At 47.7% G+C, this 18,283-nt stretch overlaps 3 protein-coding genes across 3 annotated transcripts; all 3 read right to left on the bottom strand.

The window, feature by feature from the left end:
• Window positions 1-606: 606 nt before the first annotated feature.
• On the bottom strand, window positions 607-3,006 carry LOC144410218 (C-type mannose receptor 2-like). Its single transcript, XM_078105444.1, has 7 exons — window positions 2,932-3,006; window positions 2,332-2,805; window positions 1,802-2,131; window positions 1,603-1,647; window positions 1,336-1,427; window positions 1,166-1,253; window positions 607-995 (listed from the first exon to the last, which is right to left on the bottom strand). The coding sequence occupies exons 1-7, from the start codon at window positions 2,963-2,965 to the stop codon at window positions 970-972; spliced, it is 1,089 nt and encodes a 362-aa protein (XP_077961570.1). The 5' UTR covers window positions 2,966-3,006; the 3' UTR covers window positions 607-969.
• Window positions 3,007-7,423: 4,417 nt separating this feature from the next.
• Window positions 7,424-9,823, bottom strand: LOC144410217 (C-type mannose receptor 2-like). The gene is made up of 7 exons (XM_078105443.1): window positions 9,749-9,823; window positions 9,149-9,622; window positions 8,619-8,948; window positions 8,420-8,464; window positions 8,153-8,244; window positions 7,983-8,070; window positions 7,424-7,812 (listed from the first exon to the last, which is right to left on the bottom strand). Exons 1-7 carry the CDS (start codon window positions 9,780-9,782, stop codon window positions 7,787-7,789), a joined length of 1,089 nt encoding a protein of 362 aa, XP_077961569.1. The 5' UTR covers window positions 9,783-9,823; the 3' UTR covers window positions 7,424-7,786.
• A 4,431-nt stretch (window positions 9,824-14,254) lies between these two features.
• LOC120821333 (C-type mannose receptor 2) lies at window positions 14,255-16,876 on the bottom strand. Its single transcript, XM_078105441.1, has 8 exons — window positions 16,792-16,876; window positions 16,627-16,665; window positions 15,973-16,344; window positions 15,443-15,772; window positions 15,244-15,288; window positions 14,984-15,075; window positions 14,814-14,901; window positions 14,255-14,643 (listed from the first exon to the last, which is right to left on the bottom strand). The coding sequence occupies exons 1-8, from the start codon at window positions 16,823-16,825 to the stop codon at window positions 14,618-14,620; spliced, it is 1,026 nt and encodes a 341-aa protein (XP_077961567.1). The 5' UTR covers window positions 16,826-16,876; the 3' UTR covers window positions 14,255-14,617.
• Between the last annotated feature and the right edge of the window lie 1,407 nt (window positions 16,877-18,283).

The raw sequence follows: 18,283 nt of genomic DNA, 5'->3' as shown, positions 1-18,283 counted from the left end.
AGAATCAACAGTACAACAAACCTACTCAAAATGAACAAAAAGATCAGAGGACGAGTGTGAGGGAGACGTGTGTGTCTGCGTGCAAGTTTACAAACTATTACAAAAAAAAAATTATCGGCCCCCAATCAATAAAAGAATATGTTCAATCTTATTACAACGGAACAAACACGGAGGAAAAGACGCGGGGAAGTGAAACAAAGACAACGGAGGTGTAGAGTCTCAGTTTTTATACAAAAACAGGATATTTTAAGTCTTTTCTTCATCAGAAACTGATCGGTCTCAAAAAAGGACAAAAAAAAATAAAATGTTTGCAATAAAACCCCATTTGAACATGCGTCTGCGCACACACACACACACACACACACACACACACACACACACACCCTGATGGATTGATGGATGGAGAATTGAAACAAAAAACAAGTCAAGGGGGTGGGGGGGGTGTGTGTGTGTGGGGGGGGTCTACGTCTATGTACACATGGGGGCAGTTTGTCTTCAGTGTACGAGTCACAAGAGCCAGTTGGGGTCGAGGGAGGGGTCGACTAGGTTTGGCAGTACGTGTGTGTGAGAGACAGTTTAGAAATAATCGTACTAACGCATTTTTTTGTAACGCACTTTTAATTCCAACGAATGCAGCAGAGACAGTGTATAGTAATAAAAACTACAATAAGAAAATAAATAGCTGATAGTGATTTAACTCAAAAAGGCTTTCCTGAATGAAAAGCCTTTTAGTCTAAAAAGACAAACGTCAATCAAATCAATTGGGAACTCAATGACAATCTAGTAAAAACTTGCATGAAACCAATTCAAATAATAACACGCTAAATTCAATTCACACGCAATTGTACAGCAAATTTCAGGTAATTGGTGATTTCAGATTTGATTGCTGAAAGGTGGTGAAGAGGGAAAAAAAAGGTTGAAGAAAAACTGACGCCATCGTCGCTGTTTCAAATCTTCCGTTTTAAGATTTTAGTTTATTATCTGTCCACACGTATCTGTTGATGAAAAAACAAAGGGATTGAATCAGGATGAAAGGTGCAGAATTAAAAAATAAAAACACGACACGCATCTGTAATAGAATCCAACCAGTCGTCCGTGTCAGAACGCCTTCGCTGGAGAATTACGTGTTCAGATAAATGTCGTTTGCTCTCCTCACAATCGTTACCTCTCTTTGTGGGTTGCGGCTCTTTCCTCAACGTCTTCCAGGTCAACTTGACGTCAGTGACGCCCTGCGACTTAAGAGCTGCCGCAAACTGTCAAACAAGCGAGATGAAATCTGTTTTCCTCAGTGGCGCCGCGCGTAACGTAACATTCAAACATATCTGTGTGCCCCACCTGCCGCAAGAGGTCGTCACTGACGGCCGGGTCCTCCAGGTCGGCGTTACTCATCAGCTTCATCTTCACCGTGGTAGTCCTTCTCTGCACAACTGGGGCAACAATTACTACATGACACGTGCTTCTAGCTCTGAAACTCATCTTGAAGGAAACTCGTGATCAAAAACCCTCCATTCATTTGTGAATATTGCATCCTAGTGGTAAATAGTGATAATTGTTTGATGCGTGGGTGTGAATCCACTCGTAACGTCCACGTTGAGGTCTTACCCGGCTGGACGGTGGTGGTGGTCGTGGTGGATGCTTTTGGTATTCCTAGAAAGAGTACGGAGAGAGGGTTCAGTTACTGAATGAATGAAGCTTCTGAAACATTCCCTCCCTCTGGCAGCGTCCTTTCCTCTTCTTACTGAATCCAGCTGGCGATTTCTAGCGGTACTACTCTTGGGTACTCGAGTACTTTGGGACTCACCTTGGCAGATGAAGTACAACCCGGTGCTGCAGAGGGTGTCGTTCCACCCCCCGTTCAGCATGCTGACGCAGGCCTCGGGGTTGACGTCATTATCGGGCTGTTCATCCGACCAGCTGCTGAAGGAGAAGTTGGTGCCGTCGGACCAATTCCAGGAGTCCCGGTGCAGGCCGATCCAGACCTCCATGTTTTCTTGCAGTATGATCTGGATCTCCTCACTCTCCCTAAGACTCCTCACGCTGGCCAGGTCCGTCTCATGCAGCCTGCAGAACTTCTGAGCCTCCACCCAGCTCATCCCTTCAAATACCAGCGTGTATGGGTCCACACTGCTTGCTACGTGGAGGAGGAAAACGGACAGATTATGGCCTCCAAAGAACCACTTACAGTGCATAATTTTTATTAGTGTGTCATCACCTGAAAAACTAGAAATGACGGGTTTACACTGCCTTAGAATAATTGCAGATTTAACAAATGAAAAATGTGGCCCCCTGATTTTGTTTTGGCGGGCGGCTCTACCCCCACGCGGCCCTCACCGTTGAAACAAACGAACGGCAGATTGACGAGCGTGCAGCTGTTGTCCCGCCAGAGGCCGCCGGCCGTCATGGAGACGCAGTGTTCGTCCGACCCGTTGTTGTCCGGCTGACCCTGCTGCCAATTCCAAAACTCCTCCTGCGCCCCCGCGGTGACACCTTCGTCCGGCTGAGACCATTTCCAGCCGCTGACGTCGTCGTACAGGCCGATCCAAGCGGCGCGTGTGGGATAAGGCTTCATCAGGCTGTTTATTCTGGTGATGTTCTCTTGAGTAGTTATGGTGGCCAGGCCTTGGTAGTGCTCACTGCAGTAGCTCGAGGCAGTCATCCAGTCATATTCCACTTTCACGAGGATGTACTGGTAGTCAGAGACTGTTTGGGGGGAAAACAAGGTCCCACTTAGCTTCACTCCATCCGTTTTAGCTGAGCTACTCTTACCCGCCTGGTGAGCGACCTGCAGCAGCACACAGACGCTCCCTTTGGATGGAGACAAAAGTGAGAAACACATGCGCACAAAAACAAAGCACAGAGCTTCCTGAACCAATAATCACAATGTTCAACTTTTGTTTGCCCTTAAATTTCATTTGAGGGAAGAGTACAAACCAAAGAAAAGTAGTTTCTTCCATCCTCCATCCATGATGTGCTGCTGTGAGAAATAAATACGACGACAAATGCACTCGTATTTGTACCTGAAGGCACTGATTTAAATGTGGCATTACTTCCCCTTTGGATTCTTAATGGACCGTGACCACAAGTAAGGGGTTGTATTATTTTCTTGGTGCATCTTAATTTTGGTGAGATACTTAGCAGAGCTTCCAGCGAGGGGGTGTTTGCATGATCCGACGATGTGCGCGACTGCTCTTGAGTCTTTGTGAGGCGCAACGAGAGGTTTACACAAATGCACCGAGTCGAGCATGTCGATAAAACTTCACGTGTGATTGTAAAGAAGATTCTTGTACATTTGGGTTTGCATGAAGCCCGGACAGCACATTTGTTTCTCGGAGCAGCTGCGTCCCTTTGCACAGTTCATCAGACAAAAACATTTACATGGTCTTTTCCCTGGAATACGAAAGTCCTGAACACCAGTTTAAGTAGTATTTTTGCACAAAATACGAAATTGAATGTTTCATTTAACGTGTTGCCTAGAAGTCAACTTTTTAATGGAGCCAATCTGTGTGATTCTTAAAGATGATACAATAATAAAAAGGTTTTATTGATGTGAGGATGCCAAACAAAAGTGTTTAAGAATCCTTTATTCATTCCTGCCTGTGAGCAGCATTTAGAAAAGTGATCAAACCTTGAACGACCAAAATTAGTGGACACTCCAAAAAAGCAAAAATATATATTTTAATTTGGTAGTAAAATTAAAGAAAAAAAGAAAGTGTGCGGGAGGTGGAGCGTTACCAGTTAGATCTGGTGGGGCTTACCTCTACGCACAGCCTCGGCTCTGGAACCACACTCCTGGATTGGGGATGGACTCTACTCTACTCCGGAGTGGCCCATTGTGTGAGGCACCAGGCGGGTGTGGGGATAGTCATAAGTCCCCGGCTGAGTGCTGCTACATTGGAGTTTACCCCGGTGGACAAAAGGGTCGCCTCCCTACGCTTTCGGGTGGTGGACTGTTGTCTGTGCATATGCACCAAACAGCAGCTCAGAGTGTTCGGCCTTTTTGGAGACCCTGAATGGAGTCCTGCAAGGGGCTCCAGTAGGGGCTCCATAGTCCTACTGGGGTACTTCAATGCGCATGTGGGCGATGATGGAGATAACTGGAGAGCCGTGATTGGGAGGAATGGCCTCCCTGATCTGAACCCGAGCGGTTGTTTGTTACTGGACTTCTGTGCCAGTCACGGATTATCCATAACAAACACCATGTTCGAACACGAGGATGTTCATAAGTGTACGTGGTACCAGAACATCCTAGGCCAAAGATCAATGATTGATTTTGTAATCGTATCGTCTGATCTGAGGCTGCATGTTCTGGACACTCGGGTAAAGAGAGGGGCAGAGCTGTCAACTGATCACCATCTGGTTGTGAGCTGGGTCAGAGGATGGGGGAAGACTCGGGACAGACCCGGGAAACCCAAGCGTGTAGTGCGGGTGAACTGGGAACGTATGGTCCAAAAGACTTTAAACTCACACCTCCGGCGGAGCTTCTCTCACATTCCTGTGGAGGTAGGGGACATTGAACCAGAATGGTGTATGTTCAAAACCTCCATTGCTGAAGCCGCGGCAGTGAGTTGTGGCCTCAAGGTCTTAGGTACATCAAGGGGCGGTAACCCTCAAACCCCGTGGTGGACACCGGTGGTCAGGGAAGCCGTCCGACTGAAGAAGGAAGCCTTTCGGGTTGTGATATCCGGTGGGACTCCGGAGGCAGTTGCAGTGACAGACTCGAAGGGCAGCAGCCTCTGCCGTGATGGAGGCAAAGCAGCTAGTATGGGAGTTCGGGGTAAGGATTTTTGGTCGGCACCAAAGTGCTTCTGGAAGACCATCCAGCACCTCAGGAGGGGGAAACGGGGAACCATCCAAGCTGTGTACAGTATGGATGGGACCCTGTTGACCGCGACTGAGGAGGTTGTCGGGCGGTGGAACACTTTTAGGAACTCCTGAATCCAACTACTACGCCATCTTTGGTAGAGGCGGAGCTGAAGGCCGAGGAGGGATCATCGTCCATTTGCCTGGTGGAGGTCACTAAGATAGTCAAACAACTCCGCAGTGGCAAAGCCCCAGGGATTGTCCAGAGATGCTAAAAGCATCTGTCTTGGATGAAACGCCTCTTTAACATTGCGTGGAAGTCTGGGACAGTGCCAAAAGAGTGGCAGACTGGGGTGGTGGTACCACTCTTCAAAAAGGGGGACCAGAGAGTGTGTGCCAATTACAGGGGTATCACACTACTCAGCCTCCCGGGTAAAGTCTACTCCAAGTTGCTGGAAAGGAGGGTTCGGCCGATAGTCGAACCAAAGATTGAAGAGAAACAATGCGGTTTTCGTCCTGGTCGTGTAACAACGGACCAGCTCTTTACTGTTTCCAGGATCATGGAGGGGGCTTGGGAGTATGCTCATCCAGTCGACATGTGTTAGACTTGGAGAAGGCGAATGACCGGGTCCCCCGAGAGAAACTGTGGGGGGTGCTGCGGGTGTAAGGGGTCCTTGCTTGGGGCCATCCAATCCTTGTACTTCCAAAGCGAGAGCTGTGTTCGGGTGCTCGGTTGTAAGTCAAAGGAGTTTCAGGTGGGGGTTGGCCTTCGCCAGGGCTGCGCCTTGTAACCAATCTTGTTTGTGGTTTTCATGGACAGGATATCGAGGCGTAGTCGGGGGGCTGCGGATCTCATCGCTGCTTTTTGCAGATGATGTGGTCCTGATGGCATCTTCCGTCTGTGACCTCCAACTCTCACTGGAGCGTTTCGCAGTTGAGTGTGAAGCGGTCGGATCAGCACCTCTTAATCTGAGGCCATGGTTCTCAGCAGGAAACCGATGGATTGCCTACTCCAGGTAGGGAATGTGTCCTTACCCCAAGTGAAGGAGTTCAAGTACCTCGGGGTCTTGTTCACGAGTTAGGGGAAAATGGAGTGTGAATTTGGTCGGAGCAGCGGGGGCGGTATTAAACTCGCTTTACCGCATCGTTGTGACGAAGAGAGCTGAGCCGGAAGGCAAAGCTCTTGATCTACCAGTCAGTCTTCGTTCCTACCCTCACCTATGGTCATGAAGGATCGGTCATGACCGAAAGAACTAGGTTACGGGTACAAGCGGCCGAAATGGGTTTCCTCAGGAGAGTGGCTGGCGTCTCCCTTAGGGATAGGATGAGAAGCTCAGCCATTCGCGAGGAGCTCGGAGTAGAGCCGCTGCTCCTTTGCGTCGAAAGGAGCTAGTTGAGGTGGTTTGGGCATCTGGTGAGGATGCCCCCTGGGCGCCTCCCTAGGAAGCTGTTCCAGGCACGGCCAGCTGGAAAGAGGCCACGGGGAAGACCCAGGACAAGGTGGAGAGATTAAATCTCTGTACTGGCCTGGGTACGCCTTGGGATCCCCGAGTCAGAGCTGGCAGATGTGACCCGGAAAAGGGAAGTTTGGAGACCCCTGCTGGAGCTGCTGCCCCCGCGAACCGACGCCGGATAAGCGGCTGAAGATGGAAAGTGTTCGGTGGGAAAATATTTCTTTAGATAATTAAATACTTAAGTCATCTTTTTTCTCAAAGGTTGCAGGCTAATTGTACATATATGGACAAATTATTTTCACCGAGTTATGAACAGCTTCAAATGTTCAGATGCCAGTGAGGGTCAAATCTCATTTGAATCAGACACACTGCCGTGTTTACTGCATTAATGAAGAAATAAAAAACTCAGTTAGGCAAAGAAATAATATACAGACATTCGGGTAAAGCTTCAGAGTGTTAACACACTTAAAATATTTTAAAGTAACACAATGCTGCAGCTCTCAGGAGGAAAACAAAACATTCAAAACAAAGTTCCTTCTAATTTTATTACAAAAAGATTTTCAGAATCAACAGTACAACAAACCTACTCAAAATGAACAAAAAGATCAGCGGACGAGTGTGAGGGAGACGTGTGTGTCTGCGCGCAAGTTTACAAACTATTACAAAAAAAAAAACTATCGGCCCCCAATCAATAAAAGAATATGTTCAATCTTATTACAACGGAACAAACACGGAGGAAAAGACGCGGGGAAGTGAAACAAAGACAACGGAGGTGTAGAGTCTCAGTTTTTATACAAAAACAGGATATTTTAAGTCTTTTCTTCATCAGAAACTAATCGGTCTCAAAAAAGGACAAAAAAAAAAAAAAATGTTGGCAATAAAACCCCATTTGAACATGCGTCTGCGCACACACACACACACACACACACACACACACACCCTGATGGATTGATGGATGGAGAATTGAAACAAAAAACAAGTCAAGGGGGTGGGGGGGGGAGTGTGTGTGTGTGGGGGGGGGTCTAAGTCTATGTACACATGGGGGCAGTTTGTCTTCAGTGTACGAGTCACAAGAGCCAGTTGGGGTCAAGGGAGGGGTCGACTAGGTTTGGCAGTACGTGTGTGTGTGTGTGTGTGTGAGAGAAATAATCATACTAACGCATTTTTTTGTAACGCACTTTTAATTCCAACGAATGCAGCAGAGACAGTGTATAGTAATAAAAACTACAATAAGAAAATAAATAGCTGATAGTGATTTAACTCAAAAAGGCTTTCCTGAATGAAAAGCCTTTTAGTCTAAAAAGACAAACGTCAATCAAATCAATTGGGAACTCAATGACAATCTAGTAAAAACTTGCATGAAACCAATTCAAATAATAACACGCTAAATTCAATTCACACGCAATTGTACAGCAAATTTCAGGTAATTGGTGATTTCAGATTTGATTGCTGAAAGGTGGTGAAGAGGGAAAAAAAAGGTTGAAGAAAAACTGACGCCATCGTCGCTGTTTCAAATCTTCCGTTTTAAGATTTTAGTTTATTATCTGTCCACACGTATCTGTTGATGAAAAAACAAAGGGATTGAATCAGGATGAAAGGTGCAGAATTAAAAAATAAAAACACGACACGCATCTGTAATAGAATCCAACCAGTCGTCCGTGTCAGAACGCCTTCGCTGGAGAATTACGTGTTCAGATAAATGTTGTTTGCTCTCCTCACAATCGTTACCTCTCTTTGTGGGTTGCGGCTCTTTCCTCAACGTCTTCCAGGTCAACTTGACGTCAGTGACGCCCTGCGACTTAAGAGCTGCCGCAAACTGTCAAACAAGCGAGATGAAATCTGTTTTCCTCAGTGGCGCCGCGCGTAACGTAACATTCAAACATATCTGTGTGCCCCACCTGCCGCAAGAGGTCGTCACTGACGGCCGGGTCCTCCAGGTCGGCGTTACTCATCAGCTTCATCTTCACCGTGGTAGTCCTTCTCTGCACAACTGGGGCAACAATTACTACATGACACGTGCTTTTAGCTCTGAAACTCATCTTGAATGAAACTCGTGATCAAAAACCCTCCATTCATTTGTGAATATTGCATCCTAGTAGTAAATAGTGATAATTGTTTGATGCGTGGGTGTGAATCCACTCGTAACGTCCACGTTGAGGTCTTACCCGGCTGGACGGTGGTGGTGGTCGTGGTGGATGCTTTTGGTATTCCTAGAAAGAGTACGGAGAGAGGGTTCAGTTACTGAAGGAATGAAGCTTCTGAAACATTCCCTCCCTCTGGCAGCGTCCTTTCCTCTTCTTACTGAATCCAGCTGGCGATTTCTAGCGGTACTACTCTTGGGTACTCGAGTACTTTGGGACTCACCTTGGCAGATGAAGTACAACCTGGTGCTGCAGAGGGTGTCGTTCCACCCCCCGTTCAGCATGCTGACGCAGGCCTCGGGGTTGACGTCATTATCGGGCTGTTCATCCGACCAGCTGCTGAAGGAGAAGTTGGTGCCGTCGGACCAATTCCAGGAGTCCCGGTGCAGGCCGATCCAGACCTCCATGTTTTCTTGCAGTATGATCTGGATCTCCTCACTCTCCCTAAGACTCCTCACGCTGGCCAGGTCCGTCTCATGCAGCCTGCAGAACTTCTGAGCCTCCACCCAGCTCATCCCTTCAAATACCAGCGTGTATGGGTCCACACTGCTTGCTACGTGGAGGAGGAAAACGGACAGATTATGGCCTCCAAAGAACCACTTACAGTGCATAATTTTTATTAGTGTGTCATCACCTGAAAAACTAGAAATGACGGGTTTACACTGCCTTAGAATAATTGCAGATTTAACAAATGAAAAATGTGGCCCCCTGATTTTGTTTTGGCGGGCGGCTCTACCCCCACGCGGCCCTCACCGTTGAAACAAACGAACGGCAGATTGACGAGCGTGCAGCTGTTGTCCCGCCAGAGGCCGCCGGCCGTCATGGAGACGCAGTGTTCGTCCGACCCGTTGTTGTCCGGCTGACCCTGCTGCCAATTCCAAAACTCCTCCTGCGCCCCCGCGGTGACACCTTCGTCCGGCTGAGACCATTTCCAGCCGCTGACGTCGTCGTACAGGCCGATCCAAGCGGCGCGTGTGGGATAAGGCTTCATCAGGCTGTTTATTCTGGTGATGTTCTCTTGAGTAGTTATGGTGGCCAGGCCTTGGTAGTGCTCACTGCAGTAGCTCGAGGCAGTCATCCAGTCATATTCCACTTTCACGAGGATGTACTGGTAGTCAGAGACTGTTTGGGGGGAAAACAAGGTCCCACTTAGCTTCACTCCATCCGTTTTAGCTGAGCTACTCTTACCCGCCTGGTGAGCGACCTGCAGCAGCACACAGACGCTCCCTTTGGATGGAGACAAAAGTGAGAAACACATGCGCACAAAAACAAAGCACAGAGCTTCCTGAACCAATAATCACAATGTTCAACTTTTGTTTGCCCTTAAATTTCATTTGAGGGAAGAGTACAAACCAAAGAAAAGTAGTTTCTTCCATCCTCCATCCATGATGTGCTGCTGTGAGAAATAAATACGACGACAAATGCACTCGTATTTGTACCTGAAGGCACTGATTTAAATGTGGCATTACTTCCCCTTTGGATTCTTAATGGACCGTGACCACAAGTAAGGGGTTGTATTATTTTCTTGGTGCATCTTAATTTTGGTGAGATACTTAGCAGAGCTTCCAGCGAGGGGGTGTTTGCATGATCCGACGATGTGCGCGACTGCTCTTGAGTCTTTGTGAGGCGCAACGAGAGGTTTACACAAATGCACCGAGTCGAGCATGTCGATAAAACTTCACGTGTGATTGTAAAGAAGATTCTTGTACATTTGGGTTTGCATGAAGCCCGGACAGCACATTTGTTTCTCGGAGCAGCTGCGTCCCTTTGCACAGTTCATCAGACAAAAACATTTACATGGTCTTTTCCCTGGAATACGAAAGTCCTGAACACCAGTTTAAGTAGTATTTTTGCACAAAATACGAAATTGAATGTTTCATTTAACGTGTTGCCTAGAAGTCAACTTTTTAATGGAGCCAATCTGTGTGATTCTTAAAGATGATACAATAATAAAAAGGTTTTATTGATGTGAGGATGCCAAACAAAAGTGTTTAAGAATCCTTTATTCATTCCTGCCTGTGAGCAGCATTTAGAAAAGTGATCAAACCTTGAACGACCAAAATTAGTGGACACTCCAAAAAAGCAAAAATATATATTTTAATTTGGTAGTAAAATTAAAGAAAAAAAGAAAGTGTGCGGGAGGTGGAGCGTTACCAGTTAGATCTGGTGGGGCTTACCTCTACGCACAGCCTCGGCTCTGGAACCACACTCCTGGATTGGGGATGGACTCTACTCTACTCCGGAGTGGCCCATTGTGTGAGGCACCAGGCGGGTGTGGGGATAGTCATAAGTCCCCGGCTGAGTGCTGCTACATTGGAGTTTACCCCGGTGGACAAAAGGGTCGCCTCCCTACGCTTTCGGGTGGTGGACTGTTGTCTGTGCATATGCACCAAACAGCAGCTCAGAGTGTTCGGCCTTTTTGGAGACCCTGAATGGAGTCCTGCAAGGGGCTCCAGTAGGGGCTCCATAGTCCTACTGGGGTACTTCAATGCGCATGTGGGCGATGATGGAGATAACTGGAGAGCCGTGATTGGGAGGAATGGCCTCCCTGATCTGAACCCGAGCGGTTGTTTGTTACTGGACTTCTGTGCCAGTCACGGATTATCCATAACAAACACCATGTTCGAACACGAGGATGTTCATAAGTGTACGTGGTACCAGAACATCCTAGGCCAAAGATCAATGATTGATTTTGTAATCGTATCGTCTGATCTGAGGCTGCATGTTCTGGACACTCGGGTAAAGAGAGGGGCAGAGCTGTCAACTGATCACCATCTGGTTGTGAGCTGGGTCAGAGGATGGGGGAAGACTCGGGACAGACCCGGGAAACCCAAGCGTGTAGTGCGGGTGAACTGGGAACGTATGGTCCAAAAGACTTTAAACTCACACCTCCGGCGGAGCTTCTCTCACATTCCTGTGGAGGTAGGGGACATTGAACCAGAATGGTGTATGTTCAAAACCTCCATTGCTGAAGCCGCGGCAGTGAGTTGTGGCCTCAAGGTCTTAGGTACATCAAGGGGCGGTAACCCTCAAACCCCGTGGTGGACACCGGTGGTCAGGGAAGCCGTCCGACTGAAGAAGGAAGCCTTTCGGGTTGTGATATCCGGTGGGACTCCGGAGGCAGTTGCAGTGACAGACTCGAAGGGCAGCAGCCTCTGCCGTGATGGAGGCAAAGCAGCTAGTATGGGAGTTCGGGGTAAGGATTTTTGGTCGGCACCAAAGTGCTTCTGGAAGACCATCCAGCACCTCAGGAGGGGGAAACGGGGAACCATCCAAGCTGTGTACAGTATGGATGGGACCCTGTTGACCGCGACTGAGGAGGTTGTCGGGCGGTGGAACACTTTTAGGAACTCCTGAATCCAACTACTACGCCATCTTTGGTAGAGGCGGAGCTGAAGGCCGAGGAGGGATCATCGTCCATTTGCCTGGTGGAGGTCACTAAGATAGTCAAACAACTCCGCAGTGGCAAAGCCCCAGGGATTGTCCAGAGATGCTAAAAGCATCTATCTTGGATGAAACGCCTCTTTAACATTGCGTGGAAGTCTGGGACAGTGCCAAAAGAGTGGCAGACTGGGGTGGTGGTACCACTCTTCAAAAAGGGGGACCAGAGAGTGTGTGCCAATTACAGGGGTATCACACTACTCAGCCTCCCGGGTAAAGTCTACTCCAAGTTGCTGGAAAGGAGGGTTCGGCCGATAGTCGAACCAAAGATTGAAGAGAAACAATGCGGTTTTCGTCCTGGTCGTGTAACAACGGACCAGCTCTTTACTGTTTCCAGGATCATGGAGGGGGCTTGGGAGTATGCTCATCCAGTCGACATGTGTTTGACTTGGAGAAGGCGAATGACCGGGTCCCCCGAGAGAAACTGTGGGGGGTGCTGCGGGTGTAAGGGGTCCTTGCTTGGGGCCATCCAATCCTTGTACTTCCAAAGCGAGAGCTGTGTTCGGGTGCTCGGTTGTAAGTCAAAGGAGTTTCAGGTGGGGGTTGGCCTTCGCCAGGGCTGCGCCTTGTAACCAATCTTGTTTGTGGTTTTCATGGACAGGATATCGAGGCGTAGTCGGGGGGCTGCGGATCTCATCGCTGCTTTTTGCAGATGATGTGGTCCTGATGGCATCTTCCGTCTGTGACCTCCAACTCTCACTGGAGCGTTTCGCAGTTGAGTGTGAAGCGGTCGGATCAGCACCTCTTAATCTGAGGCCATGGTTCTCAGCAGGAAACCGATGGATTGCCTACTCCAGGTAGGGAATGTGTCCTTACCCCAAGTGAAGGAGTTCAAGTACCTCGGGGTCTTGTTCACGAGTTAGGGGAAAATGGAGTGTGAATTTGGTCGGAGCAGCGGGGGCGGTATTAAACTCGCTTTACCGCATCGTTGTGACGAAGAGAGCTGAGCCGGAAGGCAAAGCTCTTGATCTACCAGTCAGTCTTCGTTCCTACCCTCACCTATGGTCATGAAGGATCGGTCATGACCGAAAGAACTAGGTTACGGGTACAAGCGGCCGAAATGGGTTTCCTCAGGAGAGTGGCTGGCGTCTCCCTTAGGGATAGGATGAGAAGCTCAGCCATTCGCGAGGAGCTCGGAGTAGAGCCGCTGCTCCTTTGCGTCGAAAGGAGCCAGTTGAGGTGGTTTGGGCATCTGGTGAGGATGCCCCCTGGGCGCCTCCCTAGGAAGCTGTTCCAGGCACGGCCAGCTGGAAAGAGGCCACGGGGAAGACCCAGGACAAGGTGGAGAGATTAAATCTCTGTACTGGCCTGGGTACGCCTTGGGATCCCCGAGTCAGAGCTGGCAGATGTGACCCGGAAAAGGGAAGTTTGGAGACCCCTGCTGGAGCTGCTGCCCCCGCGAACCGACGCCGGATAAGCGGCTGAAGATGGAAAGTGTTCGGTGGGAAAATATTTCTTTAGATAATTAAATACTTAAGTCATCTTTTTTCTCAAAGGTTGCAGGCTAATTGTACATATATGGACAAATTATTTTCACCGAGTTATGAACAGCTTCAAATGTTCAGATGCCAGTGAGGGTCAAATCTCATTTGAATCAGACACACTGCCGTGTTTACTGCATTAATGAAGAAATAAAAAACTCAGTTAGGCAAAGAAATAATATACAGACATTCGGGTAAAGCTTCAGAGTGTTAACACACTTAAAATATTTTAAAGTAACACAATGCTGCAGCTCTCAGGAGGAAAACAAAACATTCAAAACAAAGTTCCTTCTAATTTTATTACAAAAAGATTTTCAGAATCAACAGTACAACAAACCTACTCAAAATGAACAAAAAGATCAGAGGACGAGTGTGAGGGAGACGTGTGTGTCTGCGCGCAAGTTTACAAACTATTACAAAAAAAAAAACTATCGGCCCCCAATCAATAAAAGAATATGTTCAATCTTATTACAACGGAACAAACACGGAGGAAAAGACGCGGGGAAGTGAAACAAAGACAACGGAGGTGTAGAGTCTCAGTTTTTATACAAAAACAGGATATTTTAAGTCTTTTCTTCATCAGAAACTAATCGGTCTCAAAAAAGGACAAAAAAAAAAAAAAATGTTGGCAATAAAACCCCATTTGAACATGCGTCTGCGCACACACACACACACACACACACACACACACACACACACACACCCTGATGGATTGATGGATGGAGAATTGAAACAAAAAACAAGTCAAGGGGGTGGGGGGGGGAGTGTGTGTGTGTGGGGGGGGGTCTAAGTCTATGTACACATGGGGGCAGTTTGTCTTCAGTGTACGAGTCACAAGAGCCAGTTGGGGTCAAGGGAGGGGTCGACTAGGTTTGGCAGTACGTGTGTGTGTGTGTGTGTGTGTGTGAGAGAAATAATCATACTAACGCATTTTTTTGCAACGCACTTTTAATTCCAACGAATGCAGCAGAGACAGTGTATAGTAATAAAAACTACAATAAGAAAATAAATAGCTGATAGTGATTTAACTCAAAAAGGCTTTCCTGAATGAAAAGCCTTTTAGTCTAAAAAGACAAACGTCAATCAAATCAATTGGGAACTCAATGACAATCTAGTAAAAACTTGCATGAAACCAATTCAAATAATAACACGCTAAATTCAATTCACACGCAATTGTACAGCAAATTTCAGGTAATTGGTGATTTCAGATTTGATTGCTGAAAGGTGGTGAAGAGGGAAAAAAAAGGTTAAAGAAAAACTGACGCCATCGTCGCTGTTTCAAATCTTCCGTTTTAAGATTTTAGTTTATTATCTGTCCACACGTATCTGTTGATGAAAAAACAAAGGAATTGAATCAGGATGAAAGGTGCAGAATTAAAAAATAAAAACACGACACGCATCTGTAATAGAATCCAACCAGTCGTCCGTGTCAGAACGCCTTCGCTGGAGAATTACGTGTTCAGATAAATGTTGTTTGTTCTCCTCACAATCGTTACCTCTCTTTGTGGGTTGCGGCTCTTTCCTCAACGTCTTCCAGGTCAACTTGACGTCAGTGACGCCCTGCGACTTAAGAGCTGCCGCAAGCTGTCAAACAAGCGAGATGAAATCTGTTTTCCTCAGTGGCGCCGCGCGTAACGTAACATTCAAACATATCTGTGTGCCCCACCTGCCGCAAGAGGTCGTCACTGACGGCCGGGTCCTCCAGGTCGGCGTTACTCATCAGCTTCATCTTCACCGTGGTAGTCCTTCTCTGCACAACTGGGGCAACAATTACTACATGACACGTGCTTCTAGCTCTGAAACTCATCTTGAATGAAACTCGTGATCAAAAACCCTCCATTCAATATTGCATCCTAGTAGTAAATAGTGATAAATGTTTGATGCGTGGGTGTGAATCCACTCGTAACGTCCACGTTGAGGTCTTACCTGGCTGGACGGTGGTGGTGGTCGTGGTGGATGCTATTGGTATTCCTAGAAAGAGTACGGAGAGAGGGTTCAGTTACTGAATGAATGAAGCTTCTGAAACATTCCCTCCCTCTGGCAGCGTCCTTTCCTCTTCTTACTGAATCCAGCTGGCGATTTCTAGCAGTACTACTCTTGGGTACTCGAGTACTTTGGGACTCACCTTGGCAGATGAAGTACAACCTGGTGCTGCAGAGGGTGTCGTTCCACCCCCCGTTCAGCATGCTGACGCAGGCCTCGGGGTTGACGTCGTTATCGGGCTGTCCATCCGACCAGCTGCTGAAGGAGAAGTTGGTGCCGTCGGACCAATTCCAGGAGTCCCGGTGCAGGCCGATCCAGACCTCCATGTTTTCTTTCAGTATGTTCTGGATCTCCTCACTCTCCTTAAGACTCCTCACGCTGGCCAGGTCCGTCTCATGCAGCCTGCAGAACTTCTGAGCCTCCACCCAGCTCATCCCTTCAAATACCAGCGTGTATGGGTCCACACTGCTTGCTACGTGGAGGAGGAAAACGGACAGATTATGGCCTCCAAAGAACCACTTACAGTGCATCATTTTTATTAGTGTGTCATCACCTGAAAAACTAGAAATGACGGGTTTACACTGCCTTAGAATAATTGCAGATTTAACAAATGAAAAATGTGGCCCCCTGATTTTGTTTTGGCGGGAGGCTCTACGCCCACGCGGCCCTCACCGTTGAAACAAACGAACGGCAGATTGACGAGCGTGCAGCTGTTGTCCCGCCAGAGGCCGCCGGCCGTCATGGAGACGCAGTGTTCGTCCGACCCGTTGTTGTCCGGCTGACCCTGCTGCCAATTCCAAAACTCCTCCTGCGCCCCCGCGGTGACACCTTCGTCCGGCAGAGGCCATTTCCAGCCGTCGACGTCGTCGTACAGGCCGATCCAAGCGGCGCGTGTGGGATAAGGCTTCATCAGGCTGTTTATTCTGGTGATGTTCTCTTGAGTAGTTATGGTGGCCAGGCCTTGGTAGTGCTCACTGCAGTAGCTCGTGGCAGTCATCCAGTCATATTCCCCTTTCATGAGGATGTACTGGTAGGTGTTTAAGACTGTTTGGGGGGAAAAACAAGGTCCCACTTAGCTTCAGTCTCTCCGCTGCCAACACGCACATTTTAGCTGAGCTACACTTCATATTGTTCTGGATCATCAGTGACGATAATAAATGAACCTGGTTGAATCCCATTAAGTGATGCTAAAGATGCCACATACAGCGTAGTTTGTGGATGCACAATACATTTCAAGGTTGTGTTATTAAAGTTTTCTTGTCACGTGTTCTAAGTGACAGTATCTGAAAGCGAGCGCGACACGCGTATGAACACACATGTTCTTACCCGCCTGGTGAGCGACCTGCAGCAGCACACAGACGCTCCCTTTGGATGGAGACAAAAGTGAGAAACACATGCGCACAAAAACAAAGCACAGAGCTTCCTGACCCAATAATCACAATGTTCAACTTTTGTTTGCCCTTAAATTTCATTTGAGGGAAGAGTACAAACCAAAGAAAAGTAGTTTCTTCCATCCTCCATCCATGATGTGCTGCTGTGAGAAATAAATACAACGACAAATGCACTTGTATTTGTACCTGAAGGCACTGATTTAAATGTTGCATTACTTCCCCTTTGGATTCTTAATGGCCCGTGACCACAAGTAAGGGGTTGTATTCTTTTCTTGGTGCACCTTTAATTTGGTGAGATACTTAGCAGAGCTTCCATCGAGGGGGTGTTTGCATGATCCGACGATGTGCGGGTCTGCTCTCGAGTCTTTGTGAGGCGCAACGAGAGGTTTACACAAATGCACCGAGTCGAGCATGTCGATAAAACTTCACGTGTGATTGTAAAGAAGATTCTTGTACATTTGGGTTTGCATGAAGCCCGGACAGCACATTTGTTTCTCTGAGCAGCTGCGTCCCTTTGCACAGTTCATCAGACAAAAACATTTACATGGTGTTTTCCCTGGAATACGAAAGTCCTGAACACCAGTTTAAGTAGTATTTTTGCACAAAATACGAAATGGAATGTTTCATTTAACGTGTTGCCTAGAAGTCAACTTTTTTATGGAGCCAATCTGTGTGATTCTTAAAGATGATCCATTAATAAAAAGGTTTTATTGATGTGAGGATGCCAAACAAAAGTGTTTAAGAATCCTTTATTCATTCCTGTCTGTGAGCAGGATTAAGAAAAGTGATCAAACCTTGAACGACCAAAATTAGTGGACGCTCCAAAAAAGCACAAATATATATTTTAATTTGGTAGTAAAATTAAAGAAAAAAGAAAGTGTGCGGGAGGTGGAGCGTTACCAGTTAGATCTGGCGGGGCTTACCTCTACGCACAGCCTCGGCTCTGGAACCACACTCCTGGATTGGGGGTGGACTCTACTCCGGAGTGGCCCATGGTGTGAGGCACCAGGCGGGTGTGGGGATACTCATAAGTCCCTGGCTGAGTGATGCTACATTGGAGTTTACCCCGGTGAACAAAAGGGTCGCCTCCGTACGCCTTCGCGTGGTGGACTGTTGTCTGTGCATATGCACCAAACAGCAGCTCAGAGTATTCGGCCTTTTTGGAGACCCTGAATGGAGTCCTGCAAGGGGCTCCTGTAGGAGACTCCATAGTCCTACTGGGAGACTTCAATGCGCACGTGGGCGACAATGGAGATAACTGGAGAGGCGTGATTGGGAAGAATGGCCTCCCTGATTTGAACCCGAGCGGTTGTTTGTTACTGGACTTCTGTGCCAGTCACGGATTATCCATAACAAACACCATGTTCGAACACGAGGATGTTCATAAGTTTACGTGGTACCAGAACATCCTAGGCCAAAGATCAATGATCGATTTTGTAATCGTATCGTCTGATCTGAGGCTGCATGTTCTGGACACTCGGGTAAAGAGAGTGGCAGAGCTGTCAACTGATCACCATCTGGTTGTGAGCTGGGTCCGAGGATGGGGGAAGACTCGGGACAGACCCGGGAAACCCAAGCGTGTAGTGCGGGTG

The sequence above is a fragment of the Gasterosteus aculeatus genome, chromosome 7 (assembly GCF_964276395.1).
Source record: "Gasterosteus aculeatus chromosome 7, fGasAcu3.hap1.1, whole genome shotgun sequence".
In the NCBI taxonomy this organism is placed as follows: Eukaryota; Metazoa; Chordata; class Actinopteri; order Perciformes; family Gasterosteidae; genus Gasterosteus; species Gasterosteus aculeatus.
The sequence above is the reverse complement of the archived record's forward strand: the minus strand, read 5'-3'. Positions and strand labels throughout refer to the sequence as shown.

Bases quoted from the DNA above. Each gene is read 5' to 3' on its own strand.
- LOC144410218 (XM_078105444.1), bottom strand. From the start codon at position 2,965: ATGGATGGAGGATGGAAGAAACTACTTTTCTTTG. The intron at 2,806-2,931 runs GTTTGTACTCTT...CTCCATCCAAAG, and splicing joins GAAGAAACTACTTTTCTTTG to GGAGCGTCTGTGTGCTGCTG. The intron at 1,428-1,602 runs GTAAGACCTCAA...TTGTTGCCCCAG, and splicing joins CACCACCACCGTCCAGCCGG to TTGTGCAGAGAAGGACTACC.
- LOC144410217 (XM_078105443.1), bottom strand. From the start codon at position 9,782: ATGGATGGAGGATGGAAGAAACTACTTTTCTTTG. The intron at 8,949-9,148 runs GTGAGGGCCGCG...TCCTCCACGTAG, and splicing joins GCCGTTCGTTTGTTTCAACG to CAAGCAGTGTGGACCCATAC. The intron at 8,071-8,152 runs GTGGGGCACACA...CTTGTTTGACAG, and splicing joins GTGACGACCTCTTGCGGCAG to TTTGCGGCAGCTCTTAAGTC.
- LOC120821333 (XM_078105441.1), bottom strand. From the start codon at position 16,825: ATGGATGGAGGATGGAAGAAACTACTTTTCTTTG. The intron at 15,289-15,442 runs GTGAGTCCCAAA...TACTCTTTCTAG, and splicing joins GTTGTACTTCATCTGCCAAG to GAATACCAATAGCATCCACC. The intron at 15,076-15,243 runs GTAAGACCTCAA...TTGTTGCCCCAG, and splicing joins CACCACCACCGTCCAGCCAG to TTGTGCAGAGAAGGACTACC.